At 42.9% G+C, this 20,991-nt stretch overlaps 1 protein-coding gene across 2 annotated transcripts; it reads left to right on the top strand.

Moving 5' to 3' along the window:
• The first annotated feature begins 954 nt into the window (after positions 1-954).
• LOC112241109 (gap junction alpha-5 protein) lies at positions 955-20,758 on the top strand. Of its 2 annotated transcripts, none has more exons than XM_024409284.1 (2): positions 955-1,443; positions 17,706-20,758. In XM_024409284.1, exon 2 carries the CDS (start codon positions 17,738-17,740, stop codon positions 18,914-18,916), a length of 1,179 nt encoding a protein of 392 aa, XP_024265052.1. In that variant the 5' UTR covers positions 955-1,443; positions 17,706-17,737; the 3' UTR covers positions 18,917-20,758. The 2 variants fall into 2 exon arrangements, with proteins under 2 accessions (XP_024265052.1, XP_024265058.1); XM_024409290.2 differs by lacking the exon at positions 955-1,443 and adding an exon at positions 14,437-16,361.
• Positions 20,759-20,991: the final 233 nt, after the last annotated feature.

The following is a 20,991-nucleotide window of genomic DNA, read 5'->3' as shown; positions in this document are numbered from 1 at the left end:
CATATTTTTTAAAGTTTGTTATCTATTAATCATAATTAATCATAAACATAGCCCATTTTTGTAAATGTATCATAAACATTCAACCTGTTTCAAATATAACAATGACATTATCTACTGCAAATAACACACTTGAAACTTTGCAACACTAAACATTTTCCACAAAACTTTTTTAAAGCTCGAAGACACAATATTTCATAACTACTTGCAGTCATCTGAAATCATATTTATTTCCCAGTAGAGTGATTCTACTACGTATATTCCTTGACATAACTACTCATGTTACCTACACATTTCACAACTGAAAAATTGCAGTAGTTATATAGTAAGCTGGGACAGAATGTATTGCTGTCTGAGGTTTATGCTGACTGCCACATACAGACTATACTCTTGATGGTAGTAAACAAAAAAAACACAATAAAACTAAATAATGCAGCTGGAATCTTTGTCAGAACAGAATTCCTATTGATCCCTGAACACAATTATACTTTCCTTCCTGATGTTAAGGAATTCTTCCCACCAAAATACTGTTAGGTGGCAGGAAGCCAACCAGGGAATCTGGGAGAGGGATGTAGCTTGAGGAGACTGGGAGGGAAGTCAGGAAAGAAAGAGGAGGAGGATATGGAGGAGGAGAGAGAGGGAGGAGGGCAGAGAGGAAACGCTCTCTCGTGATGCCCCTGCTTTTCTTCCCATGCCCCCTGCGCAGGCTAGCATTCTCACCCTGGGACGGCACAGTGCTCCAGCACTACTACACTCTACGCTATAAAGATCCTACTCAACTCTACTCTACTCTATTCTACTTTACTCTACTCTACAAAGATCCTACTCTACTCTACTCTACTCCTATCCTAATCTACTCTACTCTATCCTACTTTACTCTACTCTACAAAGATCCTACTCTACTCTACTCTACTCTACTCTACTCTACAAAGATTCTACTCTACTCTACTCCGATCCTATCCTAATCTACTCTACTCTACTCTACTCAGATCCTATCCTATCTACTCTACTCAGATCCTATTCTATCTACTCTATTCAGATCCTTTCTAATCTACTCCAATCTACTCTACTCAGATCCTATCCTATCTACTCGACTCAGATCCTACCCTATCTACTCAACTCAGATCCTATCCTACCTACTCTAATCTACTCAGATCCTACTATACTCTGCACAGATCTTACTCTACACTACTTTACCCAGCTCCTTTTGATGACATCTGATGCTGTCTGCAAGAGGTACGACTCAGCATCACTGACCTCCACCAACCTCTGTCCTCCAAGCCAGCACATCTCCACTCATCCGACCAGGTCACCACTCCTCTACGTCCCAGTCCCATCCTCCATCCTCCACTCCATCCATCTCTGAGGGGAAGACATTGCTAGGAAGCAGCTCCAAGGACCCTCTTCCTCAGTGTTGACAGCCATCACCATCTGCAGCAAGAACAGGTAAATACCACCACATCACCTTCGATTGTGCATACAAACATAAGGGGGACACTTCAAAGGAGATAAAGGAAACTCAGCCCACTGGGCACTGACGTCATTTCAACATCTAGTTGTGATTTACATTTGGTTGAGTTGTCAACTACTGTGAATTCAATGTGAAATGAACTAAACATTTCACCATGTCATTGAATTTAGGTTAAAGGGGGAAAAGAAGTCACACTTCCCTTACGTTGAAGACTTCTTTCAAATCCAATCAGTTTTCCATGTTGATTCAACATCATCACATAGATTTATTTTGGTGAAATTATGTGAAAACAACAATGTTGATTCAACCAGTTTTTGCCCAGTGGGAGGGAAAGAGTCTCTTTTCTTAGGTGCACTCCACAGGCATCATACAGGTGTTACTCAGTGAGTGTGTGTGAGGGTTGTATAGAGGCAGGCTAAATAATATCTGTCTCTTTTATTAATTCTGTATTGTTGCTGTGCTACTAAAGCATCAATAGCAGTGTCTCTGTCAGTTACTATTTGAGACAGAGCATTTACAGGGCGCTGGTCCATAGCCGTGAAGTCTCTGTCACAGACAAGAGTGGAGGGGCAATTTCTATGGGTTTTGGTGTGCATTAGTAGCTCTATTGTCCCAGAAACACTGTTACTCTCAGTCCCTCTCTTCCCCGGTCTCCCGTTCTCTTTTTCTCGTTCTTTCCATCTCTCTCGCTCTCTCTGCCTTTCACTTTTTAGTCTCTCTCTCTCCCTCACTCAAACACTTTGGCTGTGTTTCTCTGTGACACCAGCTCCAGTCATATACCTCTCCTCCAGAGTATAATTCATCCAGCCAGCAGCTCAAGAGGCAAATATACTTTAACAATGTATTGACCTGCTGTTTTCGACTCTCTCTCTCTCTACCGCACCTGCTGTCTCTAACATTGAATGCTCGGTTATGAAAAGCCAACTGACATTTACTCCAGAGGTGCTGACCTGTTACACCCTCTACAACCACTGTGATTATTATTATTTGACCCTGCTGGTCATCTATGAACATTTGAACATCTTGGCCATGTACTGTTATAATCTCTACCGGGCACAGCCAGAAGAGGACTGGCCACCCCTCAGAGCCTGGTTCCGCTCTAGGTTTATTCCTAGATTCCTGCTGTTCTAGGGAGTTTTTCCTAGCCGCCGTGTGTCTACATCTGCTTGCTGTTTGGGGATTCAGGCTGGGTTTCTATGTAGCACTTTGTGACATCAGCTGATGTAAAAAGGGCTTTATAAATACATTTGATTGAAATTTGATTGAACAAACTACTTCAACGTTCAGCTGTGTAAGATGACACAGCTGAAATATCAAACCTTACACTGAGTGTACAAAACATCTTTCCATGACATAGACTGACCATGTGAATCCAAGTAAAAGCTACAGTATGATCCCTTATTGATGTCACTTGTTAAATCCACTTCAGTCAGAGTAGATGAAGGGGAGGAGACAGGTTATAGATGAAGGGGAGGAGACGGGTTAAAGAAGGATTTTTAAGCTTTGAGACAATTGAGACATGGATTGTGTGTGTGTGCCATTCAGAGGGTGAATGGGCAAGACAAAAAATATAAGTGCCTTTAAACAGGGTATGGTAGTAGGTGCCAGGTGCACTGGTTTGTGTCAAGAACTGCAAAGCTGTTGGGTTTTTCATGCTCAACAGTTTTCTGTGCGTATCAAGAACGGTCCAGAAGGGGGGTATTCTTAATGTTTTGTACACTCAGTGTATATTACAAAAGGTTTCTTTCTTGTGTTTATCAGTATGCTGCTGACAATGAGGGATATTCATACAGCTACACCACCATTAAAAATCTACAAGAAATTATCCATTGTCATCAAATAAGTAAACTAAAAAGGCATGAAATATCATGAAATATCAAAACGGCATCATTAACAAATACAAGTCACATACCAATTTGGCATTAAAGAGTACCCATATGTTCTACAGCTTAGGTGACAGATGTCTACCTTTTTCAGTGTTGTAGCTATAGCTCTTTGTTTACCTCGTAGACGCACATAGTCTCATGACACATGACACAGCACCTTGTCATTAGAGTTTATATAGAAGCCAGGCAGAGATGGGCAATCTTCACTTCCTATCATTTCTAAACACAAGAGAGAACTGACACAGTAAATGATAACAAGCATGCATTTCAGTGCAGATGGAAATACTGATGTTATTGATAAGAAAGAGCATTATAATAGTGTTAATGTATGGCACAAACATTCCATGGTCTGATACAACCCTGTTCTCTAGAAGAGCCTTTGGAAACTGAGTGATAACAGTAAAACATCTGAAGTAACACTTGGTCTCTGTTCTGTATGCTACTGACATTGCCTCACTCTCTACCCTTTTTTCCATGAAAACAAACTAGTGACATAAAAACAATTAAATTATGGATTTAATCCAATTTGATAATCCTGATAACCACAGAAAATATGAACCTCAACTTTATAATCAAACTAGAAATATGTGCAATAACAGAACATTTCCTTTCAAAACTTAACTTAAATAAAGGTACTTGATAATCAAACATCAAATAGATAAGATCAACTGTCTTCCCCTCTGGCAACAGGCTGGTGTCTGGTCTGAGCGACCCAGTAACACTATGCAGTTAAAACAATAGCTCATGTGGGTCTGTACAGTTAGTGGGCAGATGAGAAGGCAGACCTCCATGTAAGGTAGCAGATCATCTGGCTAGCTGTGTGGTGTCTGGAGGGGTGAGACTGTGACTGATTTATGGCTTCCCAATCCCCATGGCCTGCTGGTGGCTCACTGCTCTGTAAGTAGCAGTCATATGGCCCCCCCTGTCACCCTCTATCCCCATCCATTCATGATTAAACTAATAGTCAATGTTAATCCAGGGGATGCTCCCGGTGCTTAGAGAGGAGGGTCACTCAGACCTCAAACAGTTTCCATCTCATACATATACAGTACCAGTCAAAAGTTTGGACACACCTACTCATTCAAGGGTTTTTATTTATTTTTACTATTTTCTACATTGTAGAATAATAGTGAAGACATCAAAACTAGGAAATAACACAAATGTAGTAACCAAAAAGGTCAAACAAATCAAAATATATTTTATATTTGATATTCTTCCAAGTAACCACCCTTTGCCTTGATGACAGCTTTGCACACCTTGGCATTCTCTCAACCAGCTTAATCTGGAATGCTTTTTCAACAGTCTTGAGGGAGTTCCCACATATGCTGAGCACGTTGACTGCTTTTCCGTCACTCTGCGGTCCAATTCATCCCAAACCAACTAAATTGGGTTGAAGTCGGGTGGAGGCCAGGTCTGATGCAGCACTCCATCAATCTCCTTGTTGGGTCATTATCCTGTTGAAGAACAAATGATAGTCCCACTAAGCCCAAACCAGATGGGATGGTGTATCGCTGCAGAATGCTGTGGTAGCCATGCTGGTTAAGTGTGCTTTGAAGTCTAAATAAATCACTGACAGTGTCACCAGCAAAGCACCCCCACACCATCACACCTCCTCCTCCGTGCTTCACGTTGGGAACCACACATGCAGATATCATCTGTTCACCTACTTCTGAGGCTGGTAACTCTAATGAACTTGTCCTCTGCAGCATAGGTAACTCTGGGTCTTCCTTTCCTGTGGCGGTCCTCATGAGAGCTAGTTTCATCATTGCGCTTGATGGTTTTTGTGACTGCACTTGATGAAACTTTCAAAGTTCTTGAAATTTTACGCATTGACTGACCTTCATGTCTTAAAGTAATGATGGACTGTTGTTTCTCTTTGCTTATTTGAGCTGTTCTTGCCATAATATGGACTTGGTCTTTTACCCTTACTTTGTCACAACACAACTGATTGGCTCAAATGCATTAAGATGGAAATAAATTCCACAAATAATTTTTAACAAGGCACACTTGCTAATTGAAATGCATTCCAGGTGACTACTTCATCAAGCTGGATGAAAGAATGCCAAGAGTGTGCAAAGCTGTCATCGAGGCAAAGGGTGGTTACTTTGAAGAATTCCAAATATAAAATATAATTTGATTTGTTTAACACTTTTTTGGTTACTACATGATTCCATGTGTGTTATTTCATAGTTTTGATGTCTTCACTAATATTCTGCAATGCAGAAAATAGTAAAAATAAAGAAAACCCTTTTTAAAGGTACTGTCTGTTAAAACCAAAACAACGATTGGGCACCTGGTTTATTTCAGGGTGAGTGTGGCATCCTTATCCAACATCTTTGTTCTCTAATGGTACACCAAGCAGTGCACTGGGACTTCAAAGAGAAAGGTGGGAGGAGGGGGATTTGAAGTTTTCTTAATATTTCCCTGAGGTTGTGCCGCTGTTGCTATGCTGTCACTGCACAGTACATGCAAGCGGGACTGTTATTAGTGGGGATATTTCGGTTTCAAAGCGTCGTTGGCAGAGGTTTGTATACATCTACTTAAAGTGCAAACTGCGGCATACAGTGACATGGTATGCTTTGTTTCTACAGTGGTATAGATAGACCTTAAAACATCCAGGTCAAGGACTACATAAAAATAATAAAGAAAACTTTGTTAATGGCCATGGGTGTTTAGTTCAGTATGTTACCAGATTTGTCAATGTCTTCCATCTTAAACAGGCACATGCAGTAACATGGATACAGGACATTACAATCCTTGGTCTACCAACCAGACATACAGTAACATATACCATCTGACAAAACGGGCCCTTTCAGCCATACATAATGGCACTAATACATACCTAATGGACAAGGTATATTGCTTCTTTGCTAGGAGTTTCATTTAAACATATAGCATTGCCTGGAATCTCCCAGTGTAAACCTATGGCTCTTAAAGTGAGTGTCTAAATGTTTTTAAGATGCCGTGGCAGTCAAATTGTTGTTCTATATATTGATGTTATATACTGTATATTGTTGTTCTTTATATTGATGTTATATATATATTGTTGCTATATATATTGTTGTTATATACTGTATATTGATGTTATTTATATTGTTGTTCCATATATTGTTGTATAGTATTGTTGTTTTACAGTGCATTCGGAAAGTATTCAGACCCATTGACTTTTTCCACATTTTGTTACGCTACAGGCTAATTCTAGAATTGATTAAATAAATACAAATCCCATCAATCTACACACAATAACCCATAATGACAAAGCGAAAACAGGTTTTTAGACCTTTTTGCATATATAATAAAAATAAAAAACAGAACACAGTGGCCTCCATCATTGTCACGACTTCTACCGAAGGTGGCTCCTCTCCCTGTTCGTGCGGCGCTTTTTCCTTTTCTGTTTGTTTTCTCTATGGTTCTTTTTCACACCTGGTTTCATTTGCATTCATTTCTGTGTGTATATATGTACCCTGTTGCCTGCCTAGTTTGTGCGGGATTAGTCTTTCATTGTGATGTGCTCGGTGAGGTTATACCGTTATTTGTTTTCACAGATTCTTAAGTGTGTGATTGTCGAAACTTTGTTTGTTCCTCCGTGCATTTGTAAGGATTTTCTGTTGTCGAGGGCGTTGTACCTTTTTCGATTGTGCCATTCCTGTGTTGGTGGACTTTCTTATTAAAACACGCTTCTCAGACATCCTTGCTCTCCTGCGCCTGACTCCTACACCTACCACCTAGACGCAACCTTATCACAATCATTCTCTCCATCACTTCATCCAAGATGGCGTAGCAGTCAGACGTCCTTTGTCCTCGTCGTGTCCCGTGTATATATATTTTTTTTTTCTAAAAACGTAACTTCAAAACACTCTCCTGCAACCCGCCTCACCAAATGCGGTGCGAATCAGTTTGTTTCTTTTAAAACTATTATTCACCTCAAATCTGAAATCCACACAGAAGCTAGCCAGAAGTTAGCCAGTTCACTAACTAACGTTAGTATTCAGCTAACCACGGCTAGCAGTCATCAGCTATCCTTAGCTCAGAAAGCTATCGCCAGTCTTGTACAACGCGACTCAGACCAGAGCATACCGGATCTATTTTCTCTCCATATACCCTGATTCCTACCGCAAGCTCTGGACATTTTCACCTGGAGCTTGCAGCTAGCTAGCTGCTATCCGAGTGACTATTGGCTAACGTCGGTCCCGGAGCAAATACCAATTATCCTGGAGTTAGCCAGCTGAAGAGTTCCATCAGCTAGCTGTCTTGAGCATATCGGCTGCTAGCTGAATAGGTCTATGGGACAATTTTCCTGGGCCACTATAACTATAACTATTTTGACAATTGGATTGGTCCCCTCTACCACACGGAACCCCACTAATCTACCAACGGAAACGCACAAGGTGGCTAAAAACAGACCTCACCTTATGCTAGCTTGCTACCCATGGCCCAGCTAGCTGTCTGAATCACCCGTGACCCCAAACAACCTCACTACTCACTGGACCCTTATGATCACTCGGCTAAGCAGGCCTCTCCTTAATGTCAATATGCCTTGTCCATTGCTGTTCTGGTTAGTGTTTATTGGCTTATTTCACTGTAGAGCCTCTAGCCCTGCTCAATATACCTTATCCAACCCTTCAGCTCCACCACCCACATATGCGATGACATCACCTGGTTTCAATGATGTTTCTAGAGACAATATCTCTCTCATCATCACTCAATGCCTAGGTTTACCTCCACTGTATTCACATCCTACCATACTTCTGTCTGTACATTATACCTTGAATCTATTTTATCGCCCCCAGAAACCTGCTCCTTTTACTCTCTGTTCCGGACGTCCTAGACGACCAATTCTCATAGCTTTTAGCCGTACCTTTATCCTACTTCTCCTCTGTTCCTCTGGCAATGTAGAGGTTAATCCAGGCCCTGCAGTGCCTAGCTCCACTCCTATTCCCCGGGCGCTCCGTTTTGTTGACTTCTGTAACCGTAAAAGCCTTGGTTTCATGCATGCTAACATTAGAAGCCACCTCCCTAAGTTTGTTTTATTCACTGCTTTAGCACACTCTGCCAACCCAGATGTCCTAGCCGTGTCTGAATCCTGGCTTAGGAAGACCACCAAAAACTCTGAAATGTCCATCCCTAACTATAACATTTTCAAACAAGATAGAACGGCCAAAGGGGGCGGTGTTGCAATCTACTGCAGAGATAACCTGCAGAGTTCTGTCCTACTATCCAGGTCTGTCACAAACTATTTGAACTTTTACTTTTAAAAATCCACCTCTCTAAAAACAAGTCTCTCACCATTGCCACTTGCTATAGACCACCCTCTGCCCCCAGCTGTGCTCTGAACACCATATGTGAACTGATTGCCCCCCCATCTATCTTCAGAGATTGTGCTGCTAGGTGACCTAAACTGGGACATGCTTAATTAACACCACGGTCATCCTACAAGCTAAGCTTGTTGCCCTCAATCTCACACAAATTATCAATGAACCTACCAGGTACCACCCCAAAGCCGTAAACACGGGCACCCTCATAGATATCATCCTAACCAACTTGTCCTCTAAATACACCTCTTCTGTTTTCAACCAAGATCTCAGCGATCACTGCCTCATTGCCTGTATCCTTACTGGTTCAGCGGTCAAACGACCTCCACTCATCACTGTCAAACGCTCTCTGAAACACTTCAGCGAGCAGGCCTTTCTAATCGACCTCATTCCGTCAGTAGAGGATGCCTGGTTATTCTTTACAAATGCCTTCCTCACCATCTTAAATAAGCATGCCATATTCAAGAAATTTAGAACAAGGAACAGATATAGCCTGTGGTTCTCTCCAGACCTGACTGCCCTTAACCAGCACAAAAACATCCTGAGGTATTCTGCATTAGCATTGAACAGCCCCTGTGATATGCAACTTTTCAGGGCAGTTAGAAACCAATATACACAAGCAGTTAGAAAAGCCAAGGCTAGCTTTTTCAAGCAGAAATTTGCTTCCTGCAACACAAACTCAAAAAAGGTCTGGGACACTGTAAAGTCCATGGAGAATAAGAGCACCTCCTCCCAGCTGCCCACTGCACTGAGGATAGGAAACTCTGATAAATCCACTATAATTGAGAATTTCAATAAACATTTTTTCTACGGCTTGCTTTCCACCTGGGTACCCCTACCCCCACCCCGGTCCACAGCACTGCACCAACCACAGCAACTCGCCCAACCCTTCCCCATTTCTCCTTCTCCCAAATCCAGTCAGCTGATGTTCTGAAAGAGCTGCAAAATCTGGACCCCTCAGAATCAGCTGGGCTAGACAATCTGGACCCTTTCTTTCTAAAATTATCTGCCGAAATTGTTGCAACCCCTATTACTAGCCTGTTCAACTTCTCTTTCTGAGATTCCCAAAGATTGGAAAGCAGCTGCGGTCATCCCCTTTGTCAAAGGGGGGGACACTCTTGACCCAAACTGCTACAGACCTATATCTATCCTACCCTGCCTTTCTAAGGTCTTCGAAAGCCAAGTTAACAAACAGATTACCGACCAATTCGAATCCCACCGTACCTTCTCCGCTATGCAATCTGTTTTCAGAGCTGGTCATGGGTGCACCTCAGCCACGCTCAAGGTCCTAAACAATATTTTAACCGTCATCGATAAGAAACAATACTGTGCAGCCATATTCATTGACCTGGCCAAGGCATTCGACTCTGTCAATCACCACATCCTCATCAGTAGACTCAACAGCCTCGGTTTCTCAAATTATTGCCTCGCCTGGTTCACCAACTACTTTTCCGATAAAGTTCAGTGTGTCAAATTGGAGGGCCTGTTGTCTGGACCTCTGGCAGGCTCTATGGGGGTGCCACAGGGTTAAATTCTTGGGCCAACTCTTTTCTCTGTATACATCAATGATGTCGCTCTTGCTGCTGGTGAGTCTCTGATCCATCTCCACGCAGACAACACCATTCTGTATAATTCTGGCCCTTCTTTGGACACTGTGTTAACTACCCTCCAGACGAGCTTCAATGCCATACTTCTCTCCTTCCGTAGCCTCCAACTGCTCTTAAATACAAGTATAACTAAATGCATGCTCTTCAACCGATCGCTGCCCCCCCGTCCAGCATCACTACTCTGGACGGTTCTGACTTAGAATATGTGGACAACTACAAAAACCTAGGTGTCTGGTAAGACTGTAAACTCTCCTTCCAGACTCACATCAAATTGGATGCAGTCTATCACAGTGCCATCCGTTTTGTCACCAAAGCCCCATATACAACCCACCACTGCGACCTGTACACTCTCGTTGGATGGCCCTCGCTTCATACTCGTCGCCAAACCCACTGGGTCCAGGTCATCTACAAGACCCTGCTAGGTAAAGACCCGCCTTATCTCAGCTCGCTAGTCACCATAGCAGCACCCACCCGTATCACACGCTCCAGCAGGTGTATTTCACTGGTCACCCCCAGGGCCAATTCCTCCTTTGGCCACCTCTCCTTACAGTTCTCTGCTGCCAATGACTGGAACGAATTACAAAAATCTCTGAAACTGGAAACACTTATCTCCCTCACCAGATTTAAACACCAGCTGTCAGAGCAGCTCACAGATCACTGCACCTGTACATAGCCCATCTATAAATAACCCAACAATTACCTCATCCCCTACTCTATTTATTTATTTTGTTCCCTTGCACCCCAGTATTTCTACATTGCGCATTCACCGTGGCTTTTTTATTGCCTTTACCTCCCTTATCTCACCTCCTTTGCTCACATTGTATATAGACTTGTTTTTGTACTGTATTATTGACTGTATGTTTGTTTTACTCCATGTGTAACTCTGTGTTGTTGTATGTGTCGAACTGCTTTGCTTTATCTTGGCCAGGTTGCAGTTGTAAATGAGAACTTGTTCTCAAATTGCCTACCTGGTTAAACAATGGCAAGAAAATAAATAATAATCTTAAATGGAAGAAATTTGGAACCACCAAGACTCTTCCTAGAGCTGGCCGTCCGGCCAAACTGAGCAATCGGGGAAGAAGGGTTTTTGTCAGGGAGGTGACCAAGAACCGATGGTCACTCTGACAGAGCTCCAGAGTTCCCCTGTGGAGATGGGAGAACCTTTCAGAAGGACAACCATCTCTGCAGCACTCCACCAATCAGACGTTTATTGTAGAGTGGCTAGACAGAAGCCACTCCTGAGTAAAGGTCACATCACAGCCCGCTAGGAGTTTGCCAAAAGGCACTAAAAGGACTTTCAGACCATGAGAAACTTGATTCACTGGTCTAATGACACCAAGATTGAACCTTTTGTCCTAAATTCCAAGTTTCACGTCTGGAGGAAACCTGGCACCATCCCTACGGTGAAGCATGGTGGTGGCAGCATCATGCTTTGGGGATGTTTTTCAACGTCAGGGACTGGGAGACTAGTCAGCATCGAAGAAAAGATGAATGGAACAAAGTACAGAGAGATCCTTGATGAAAATCTGCTCCAGAGCGCTCAGGACCTCAGAATGGGGCGAAAGTTTACCTTCCAACAAGACAATTACCCTAAGCACACAGCCAAGACAACGCAGGAGTGGCTTCGGGATAAGTCTCTGAATGTCCTTGAGTGGCTCAGCCAGAGCCCGGACTTGAACCCGATCGAACATCTCTGGAGAGACCTGAAAATAGTTATAGTAAAAATAGTAGTTATAATAAAATAGTAGCAACACTCCCCATCCAACCTGATAGAGGTTGAGATGATCTGCAGGGAAGAATGGGAGAAACTCCCCAAATACAGGTATGCCAAGCTTGTAGCTTCATACCCAACAAGACTCGAGGCTGTAATCGCTGCCAAAGGTGCTTCAACAAAGGACTGAGTAAAGGGTCTGAATACTTATGTAAATGTGATATTTCAGTTTGTATTTTTTATCTAAATATCTATAAACCTGTTTTTACTTTGTCCTTGTGGGGTATTATGTGTAGATTGATGAGGGAAAAAACTATTTCATACATTTTAGAATAAGGCTGAAATGTAACACAATGTGGAAAGAGTCAAGGGGTCTGTATACTTTCTATATATTGTTGTTCTATATGTTGTTGTTCTATACTGTATATTGTTGTGTTATATATTGTTGTTCTGTATATTGTTGTTCTATATATTTTTGTTATAAACAGTACCAGTCAAAAGTTTGGACACACCTACTCATTTAAGGGTTTTTCTTTATTTTGACTATTTTCTACATTGTAGAATAATAGTGAAGGCATCAACACTATGAAATAACACATATGGAATCATGTAGATACCAAAAAAGTGTTAAACAATTCAAAATATATTTAACCCATGATTCCATATATGTTATTTCATAGTTTTGATGTCTTCACTATTATTCTACAAAGTAGAAAATAGTAAAAAGAAAACCCATGCATGAATAGATGTGTCCCAACTTTTGAATGGTACTGTACATTGTTGGTCTATTTATTGTTGTTAAATACTGTATATTGTTGTTCTATATTTTGATGTTCTACATATTGTTGTTCTATATATTGTTGTTATATACTGTATATTGTTGTTATATATATTCTATATATATGTTCTATATTTGTATATGTGTTCTATATTTTGTTGTTCTATATATTGTTGTTTTTCCTATATATTGTTGTTATTGCTGCTGTCCAGGTAGACTAGTGGTTAGAGCATTGGACTAGTAACCGGAAGGTTGCAAGTTCAAACCCCTGACCTGACAAGGTACAAATCTGTCATTCTACCCCTGAACATGCAGTTAACCCACTGTTCCTAGGTTGTCATTGAAAATAAGAATTTGTTCTTCAACAGACTTGCCAAGTAAAATAAATAAATAAACTGTTGTTATCTATATTCTTGTTCTATATATTGTTGTTATATACTGGATATTGTTGTTATATATATTTGTGTTATATATATTTTTGTTGTATATATTGCTGTTATATACTGTATGTTGTTGTTTTATATAGTGTTGTCCTCTATGAGAACAGAAAAGGTGCACGTCAGTGGGTCAGACTACTGATAGCATTAAAGGGAGTATGTATATAAATCAACCCTGCCCCCTGTTGTTCTCATCTGGTGGATACATGAGAGGAGGGAGAGATTGGGGATGATGGGTGGGGGAGATTGGGAGGGAGAACAGGGTTGTGATGGGAAGGGGTTGGAAAGAATAGGGGATGGAGGGGGGTGGCTGTTTTTTAGCAAGACTGATTTCTCTCAACAAGCCTGTGTAAAGTTTTCTCATTTACTTGTCGGTGTGAGGGAATCACTTTTCTCTCATATAGTTCAGTAAGGTAGACTGACCAGTTCTGATAGTACTCTTGCGGGAGTCCATATACCTGTGGTCAGCAAAGATAGAGCATTGAAGACTTGATAGGACTAACTGGGGTTGTGGGTTAGGGTTTTCAAGTGAGTCATCACTTGTTAAACGTCACTTGTTAGCGCAGAAAAAAGTCTTACACTCAGCGTTTGGAGTGGTGGCTCTCCAGCTGGAGAAGGACTAACTGCCCTCTAAGGCAATGCTTTGAGCCCAGGCAGAGAGGAGAGGCGTCAGACAGGATTTATTGTTGTTGTGTTGCTGCCTGCCCTGCCCTGCATGGAGAGAACACACTGCATTCATTCCAATGGCTTTGTTAGCTCTGCTGCTGCTGCTGGGTCTGTAGCTGCACTGCAGTGGAACAGCAGTCACCAACACACACTAGCAATGCAGTTTGCTAGCCATTTTATCTCTAAGGAATACAGCCTGGCTGCTCTCCAGCCTAGGTCAACTCAATGTCCATGTATGTATAAACGGCTGTAAATACCAGCCAAGATTCTACCTCTACTATATTGGACCACAGGTTGTCCATATCACTCTGTGTGTCTCTCTGGTTATTTCCTGATCCACTCTCTGTCTATAGGCTGCTCCACTACAAGGTCCCTATGGTAAGAGTTAAGTCATGACACCCACTTTTCCAATCCTCTGTAGCCCTCCGTTTACAGTGTGTTCACTAAATGAAGTGCAACCTCACTCAATGCAAAGTGTGTAGGCCTACTGTCCAACCACAACCCCATCCCTATATCTCTAAACATACAGGATTATCTTACTCTCTTTTATTGACAATAACTCTCTATACAGTACAATACAGACCACAGACTCTCTCCATGCCGACGCAGCCTATTGGCTCATCTGCCTACCTGCTCTGTAACGTCCCCTGTGCTCTGATCAATGTCAAAGAGACGTAGCTGAGTGATGTGCAATACCCAGTGTGCTCAGTGTTACATACCTCATAGCCCATTACTCGGAGACAGATATTATAAACCAATACGACAGCTATGACAGTGTACAGATGATCCATGGTGCTACCAGTGTATTACAGTAAATCCCTATTTATTACTGGGCATCTAGGAATGGAACAATCTCAGATGTGACGGCAAAGATGGGAAGATACCAGGTGGTGCTATGTATACATCAGGACAAATGACTGGAACTTCTCTTTTGACTAGTAATAACACATATGTAAAACTTGTAATTTTTGTTAACATATTTTTCAATGCAGTGCATCCCTCCCCATTGTATTTAAACAAAACTGTCTTACCTTCAGTCAACCACTTTCTAAAAAACAATAACTCCTCTCATCCAGCTCCACCACTCCTCCTTTTCCATTCATATCAAATTAGCTCTCTTCTCAACTACGAGTTATTAAGAGGGAGGTTTCCTTTTCAGTGGCTTGTCTTTAGGAAATCATATTGTTTTGGATTGCTTCCTCTGAGAATAAGAACAGGAAGTAAAGTAAAGGAGGGAGACACTGAGACCGCTCAGGCCTACTCCAACCGATTGAGATATCCGCTCTGTCCCTGTTTCTCAGTGTAGCTAAGATTCCGTTCCCACCACTCTACTGCCGGTGTGTATGTGTGTTTGTCCAGATAGACTGACAGACTAATAATTGCTCCAGTGACAGGTCTGTGCCCCCGGTGCCCGTGCTTCTACCTCTCACCCCTCTTACCCTCCTCTGACTGACCATGCCAACTCTGTCTGGGAACAAAAAAAAAGTAAAATAAAGTCTGAGAAATAAACATAGTCAGAAATATCAAGAGTGACTCTTAGGGGTGCGGGTCTAAAGCTTACTGGAATGCTCAAGACACAGAATGAAGAACAATAACAAAAGACAACCTCACCACTTTGAGCAAACTTTGTCTGAACATACCATAACTTACTTCAACTAACTAAGCACAACATTAGTCTATAGGAGTCTATGTATACTTCTGACTTCATCATGGTCCTAATAATGTAGCTAATGTTGACCAGCAAGGCTAGACAGCCTGTAGGTTGCGTTGTAAACTTGTGAGGAAACCCGTTGTCAGTCCAGCCTGGTAGCAACATGACTGTTTTAACCTACCTCCTACCTCCTGCTATTGTTAAGGCCAGGCTCTCACTCCCTTCCTCTTGTCTAGGCTGGCTACACCTCTGTTTTTTGTGGCTTGCTGTACACACATTATCTAATGCCAAGAAAGCATTATAGCTAGCCAAAGCTGTGTGTTGATTTGATAGTTGGATATTGAGAGTTTTTTTAAAGACCCTGTGGCGAATTCAATTACTTTGCAAGCATTTAGGGAGCATGGAATTGAAGGGTTATAGCTTAGCTAACTCTCCTACATATCAGTTCTGAGCTCAAGGCATGGATGGACACCGCTAACAGTACCCCTCTCCTGTTCTCATAGTGGTGCTTTTTCCAGTGTTCCAGTCTCATTGAACCTCTCCCCTCCCCTCCCCCCTCCTCACCTCACCCCTCTCCCCTCCCTGAAACGCAATCCGCCTGGGGGGATAAGAGCACTGACTCTGCTTGGAGCACCACCCGGTTTCCATCCTGCTGCCATTAACCAGGGAGAGAGAACTGCAAAACGTCTCATGGTCATGGTCACTTCACAGGGAGGGTGAGAGAGGCAGATAAGATGGAGCCAGTGTCCTACTCAACGTACAGTCTTAATCATGTTTGAAGAGAATTTCAACTAACATTTCAAACCAGCTTTATGGATAACTATCAATGGGATATGACACACACGGTAAGATATGTTTGTGTGTATTTGTATGCGTGTGTGGGTGGAGGTATACACAGAGCTATAGGATACTTTTTTTTATCCTGTTGAGTATTTGTAGTAAAATTCAGATTAGTTCACTCAGTGAGTACTTAGTGGTACAAGTGAGTCTGAGGCTGGAAAAAACTCTGACTGTTCTTCCGTCATCCTTTCTGCTCTAACTCGTTGTTATCAGTTACTCATTGCCATCCTAAATCGTGCTCTGGGTATATATTTAGACAGCTCTCTGTCTCTCTGATGTTTCCTGTTGAGGACTGATGGATTTATTTATTTACCTTTATTTAACTAGGCAAGTCAGTTAAGAACAAATTCTTGTTTTCAATGACGGCCTAGGAAAAGTGGGTTAACTGCCTGTTCAGGGACAGAACGACAGATTTGTAGCTTGTCAGCTCGGGGATTTGAACTTGCAAACTTCCAGTTACTAGTCCAACGCTCTAACCACTAGGCTACCCTGGTTTAACCCTTGGATGATTGGGGCGTTTATGACACTCATAAAGCTGTCCACTGAGATGCCTTATAGGGGTATTAGACACACACCAGCCTGTCACTGCCATTTTGGGGTCTCACCCTAACTCTCACACTGAGGTCAAGGGGCAACATCACATGCACACGCACACATACACACAGGCACACATATACACACACACACACATATAAATCACAGGAGGAGTGGAACTTAGAGATGGAAAGTGTAGAGAGAGTGAAAAAAATCAAACATCAAAGACGTCAATTAACCGGTTCAAACATGGTGACCGAGGACTGTTGCCAGGTGCTCTGGAGATGATGAAGATTGTCACAGAATTCCATTTGTAACATTAGGAACTATTAGCTCCTAGCCTTGTGCTGCCCTATGGTCCATCAACCGCTCTGTCTGTCATATATTATCTGGGTTATAATGGGTCAGTGTCAGGGATAGCAACAAAAACATCCAAATATAATTTCTCAGAAACGACCTCACTATTTACTTCGAAATGCCATAAAACATACATTGTGTTTGTGTGTGATGTGGGAAAGGTTCATTCTCAGGCCGTTGTGCCGTGTCCAAGTCTCCAGGCTGATCACAGGCTATTTATACCATGCCACACACACACTGGTCATTTTATCACCAGGATAAGGGGTCTCTAGGCTGTCATGGTCGATCATAATCTGCATTTTGTCTCCTTTCTTTACTCTGCCCATTTTCTTTCTTCACTACCTATCTTTCTATCTCTTCTCCATTCTCTCCCTCCCTCCTTGACCCATTTCTCTCTCTCTCCTTTACCCATACCCTGCCCCTCTCTATCTTTCTCTCTTCCTCTCCTCCTCTCTCAGGTGTGCCAGTGACCTGTGACGAGTGAATCATCATGGGGGACTGGAGTCTTCTGGGGAACTTCCTAGAGGAAGTTCAGGAACATTCCACGTCGGTGGGGAAGGTGTGGCTCACCGTCCTCTTCATCTTCAGGATCCTGGTGCTGGGCACAGCCGCTGAGTCCTCATGGGGAGACGAACAGAGTGACTTCCTGTGCGACACCCAGCAGCCTGGTTGTACCAACGTCTGTTATGACCGGGCGTTTCCTATCGCACACATCCGCTACTGGGTCCTACAGATCGTCTTCGTGTCCACACCATCACTGATCTACATGGGCCATGCCATGCACATAGTGCGGAGGGATGAGAAACGAAAAAGGAGGGAGCAGGAGAAGACAGAGGGGATGGAGGAGGAGGAGGAGAGGGGAGAGGGGGGGAGCGTATCGGGGGAGAAGGTGTATCTCCAGCAGAGGGATTGTGGGAAGGTGCTGGAGGCATCTGGGCGAGTTCGCCTGCGGGGGGCGCTGTTATCCACGTACATTCTGAGCATCCTGATCCGCACTGTGATGGAGGTGATCTTCATCGTGGTCCAGTACATGATCTATGGAGTCTTCCTCAGGGCTCTGTACCACTGCAAGGCCTGGCCCTGCCCCAACCCAGTCAACTGCTACATGTCCCGCCCCACAGAAAAGAACGTATTCATCGTCTTCATGCTGGTGGTGGCAGGTGTCTCCCTCCTCCTCTCTGTGGTCGAGCTCTACCACCTGGCCTACAGGCGGTACAGGAAGTGCAGACGCACTCGTGCCTCCCTCAAAAACACCACTCATAATGCTGTGGCAATCCCCTTCACCAGGGACCCCGACAACCCGACCAGTCACAACTCCCCAGGCTGCACCCCTCCCCCTGACTTCCGCCAGTGCTTGGTGTTGTCGGGGACAATGACCCCCTTGACCCCTGTGAACCCCATGAACTCCATGCCTTCTCACCCCTTCAACAACAGAATGGCGCACCAGCAGAACTCCGTCAACATGGCCACCGAGCGTCACCATTCCCATGACGACCTGGAGGGAGAGGGAGGTTTCCTGAGGATGAACTACACCCAGGTGCCAGGGGAGATGCCCAGCGGGTGCTCTGCGCCACCCTTACTGCATACCACGTACCTGAAGGACAAACAGAGTCTCAGTAAGATCAGCAGCACCAGCAGCCGGGTTCGACCAGACGACCTGGCCGTGTAGAACCAGACAGACGGAGAGAGAGAGACAGAGAGGGGCTTAGAAGGTGCGGAGGGAGCGGACATTCAGACACACAGAGAGAGAAAGGCCCTGTTTAGAGGAGAGTGGAGCAGGCTGGGTCTATATACCCAGCCAGAGACAGAGGAGGGGAGCAGGCTGGGTCTATATACCCAGCCAGAGACAGAGAAGGGGAGCAGGCTGGGTCTATATACCCAGCCAGAGACAGAGAAGGGGAGCAGGCAAGGCAGACACTGGGGCTAAAGATGGATGTGTTAGCAAACTCCAAGTGAAGGGCTCCATTCAGCCCAAATCTGGGGGAACTGTGGAAGATTGCCTGGCCTAGGACTGCATGAGCACTATAGGAAGAAAGACATTGGGGTATGTAAGCTCCCTGGGAGTGGGTTGAATGGATCTTGAGAACTTCTGCATATTGGACTGAGCTTTGAGACTGTGACTGTTGGTGCTGGGAGAACTGGTTGTTTTTGTTAGAGCAACAAGTGGCTGGCCAAGCTTGAAACATGGACTTTCATAACGTTGATCAAATATTGACATGGAAGCTAAATATAAATATACCTTTTAAATCACTGTGTGGAAAAAGCCTTCAAATAAATAACAGATAATTGCATTGTATGTTTTTGATGTTTTAAAGTACCTTTAAAGTCTGAGAATATTGTACTTTAAACTTGCACATTCACTATGCTAAAAATGGTCCCACTGTCTGTCCAGCTGCCCATTATAATAACACAAACATTTACAAGCTTGCAAATGTAAACACCCATGCACAAAAACACACACATGCACACACTGCTGTCACAGGAGGACAAAACCCTATCCTCAGGGGTCTGACCAAACAGTGTTGCCCCGATCCCTGGCATCCAGTGACGGAGGCTATTTGCAGCTGTCATGTTGTTTGGAAAGTGAAATTGTGACACACATCCCTGCAATGGAATCCATTGTGCATTATATCACCTTCAAATATAGCAGGAGCAACTGTTTTCTCTGTGTTTAATCCTGATGGCATACAAACAGAAACATAGCACCAGCATTATCTTCCAGACAGAAGTCAGAACAAGGGACAGCTGTGCCAAAATAATTGATTTCTCTCCATTCAACAGACGCTTAGACCAATAATTACAGAGGGTTGTATGCACTCAGGTACAAATAATGAAGAGCTATGCAAAAGTGCCTACAAAATGTGAATCTGAAAAATGTTCAAAGTCAAAGTCTTTTAGCTCTATATTAGATGTGTGAACATGTCCTGATATCATTTAAAAGTGTGTTCAAGAGCCATATACAGTATGTATACAAATAATTTACCTTCAATCGAGGCAAAAGTTTGAAAAGTTGATCATCCTTCAGTATATTTCAGCGTTTCTTTTTTTGTTAACCACTAGGTGGAGAAATTTCCCCTTGAACCTTTAAAATACAGTGTAGTTCATTCATTGTGACTGTGCAACTGTTGATTGTCACATTAGTAGCTATCCACCTCTCTTCCATATCTTTTCATCTTTGTTTAAATGTGATTTATTTTTGTTTAACTGTGTGAGGCTGGTCAGAAAATGACATGTCTAGGCCTATAGGCTAATAGAGAAGGCATAACCACAATCTGTGAAGTTCTCAACTGATTTTGCACTAGACTAGGCCTTGTGGGGTTTGGACTATAAAGACCCCTTTGTAATTACATGAATCATATTTTCTTTTTCTATAGAGAGCAACAACCAGTAATTTACAGTAATAGTATTTTGGAATGCCAACAAACGGGTGACTGGTTGACGTTTCTCTGTGCACATTTCAATGTCATTGTGTTTTTGTAAAGTCTGCAATAAAACGAATATGTCAAATAAATTGTTCTCCCAGAAGTTAATGGGCTTTTTCGACATTGTAGCCAACAGTGCAGGCGATCTGCTGACTGACTAATCTACAAATCCCCTTGCATCATAAATAACTACTTATTGTTATTTGTAGATCAGTCAATCACCATTTACCCACAAAGCATCATGGATGTGATGCTCCCGAACGAGGTCAATGTAACGCATACCTTCACAGAAAAAGTCTACCACAGCCCAAACATTTGTCCT

The sequence above is a fragment of the Oncorhynchus tshawytscha genome, linkage group LG03 (assembly GCF_018296145.1).
Source record: "Oncorhynchus tshawytscha isolate Ot180627B linkage group LG03, Otsh_v2.0, whole genome shotgun sequence".
Classification (NCBI taxonomy): domain Eukaryota; kingdom Metazoa; phylum Chordata; class Actinopteri; order Salmoniformes; family Salmonidae; genus Oncorhynchus; species Oncorhynchus tshawytscha.
This window is presented reverse-complemented; position numbering and strand designations above follow the sequence as displayed.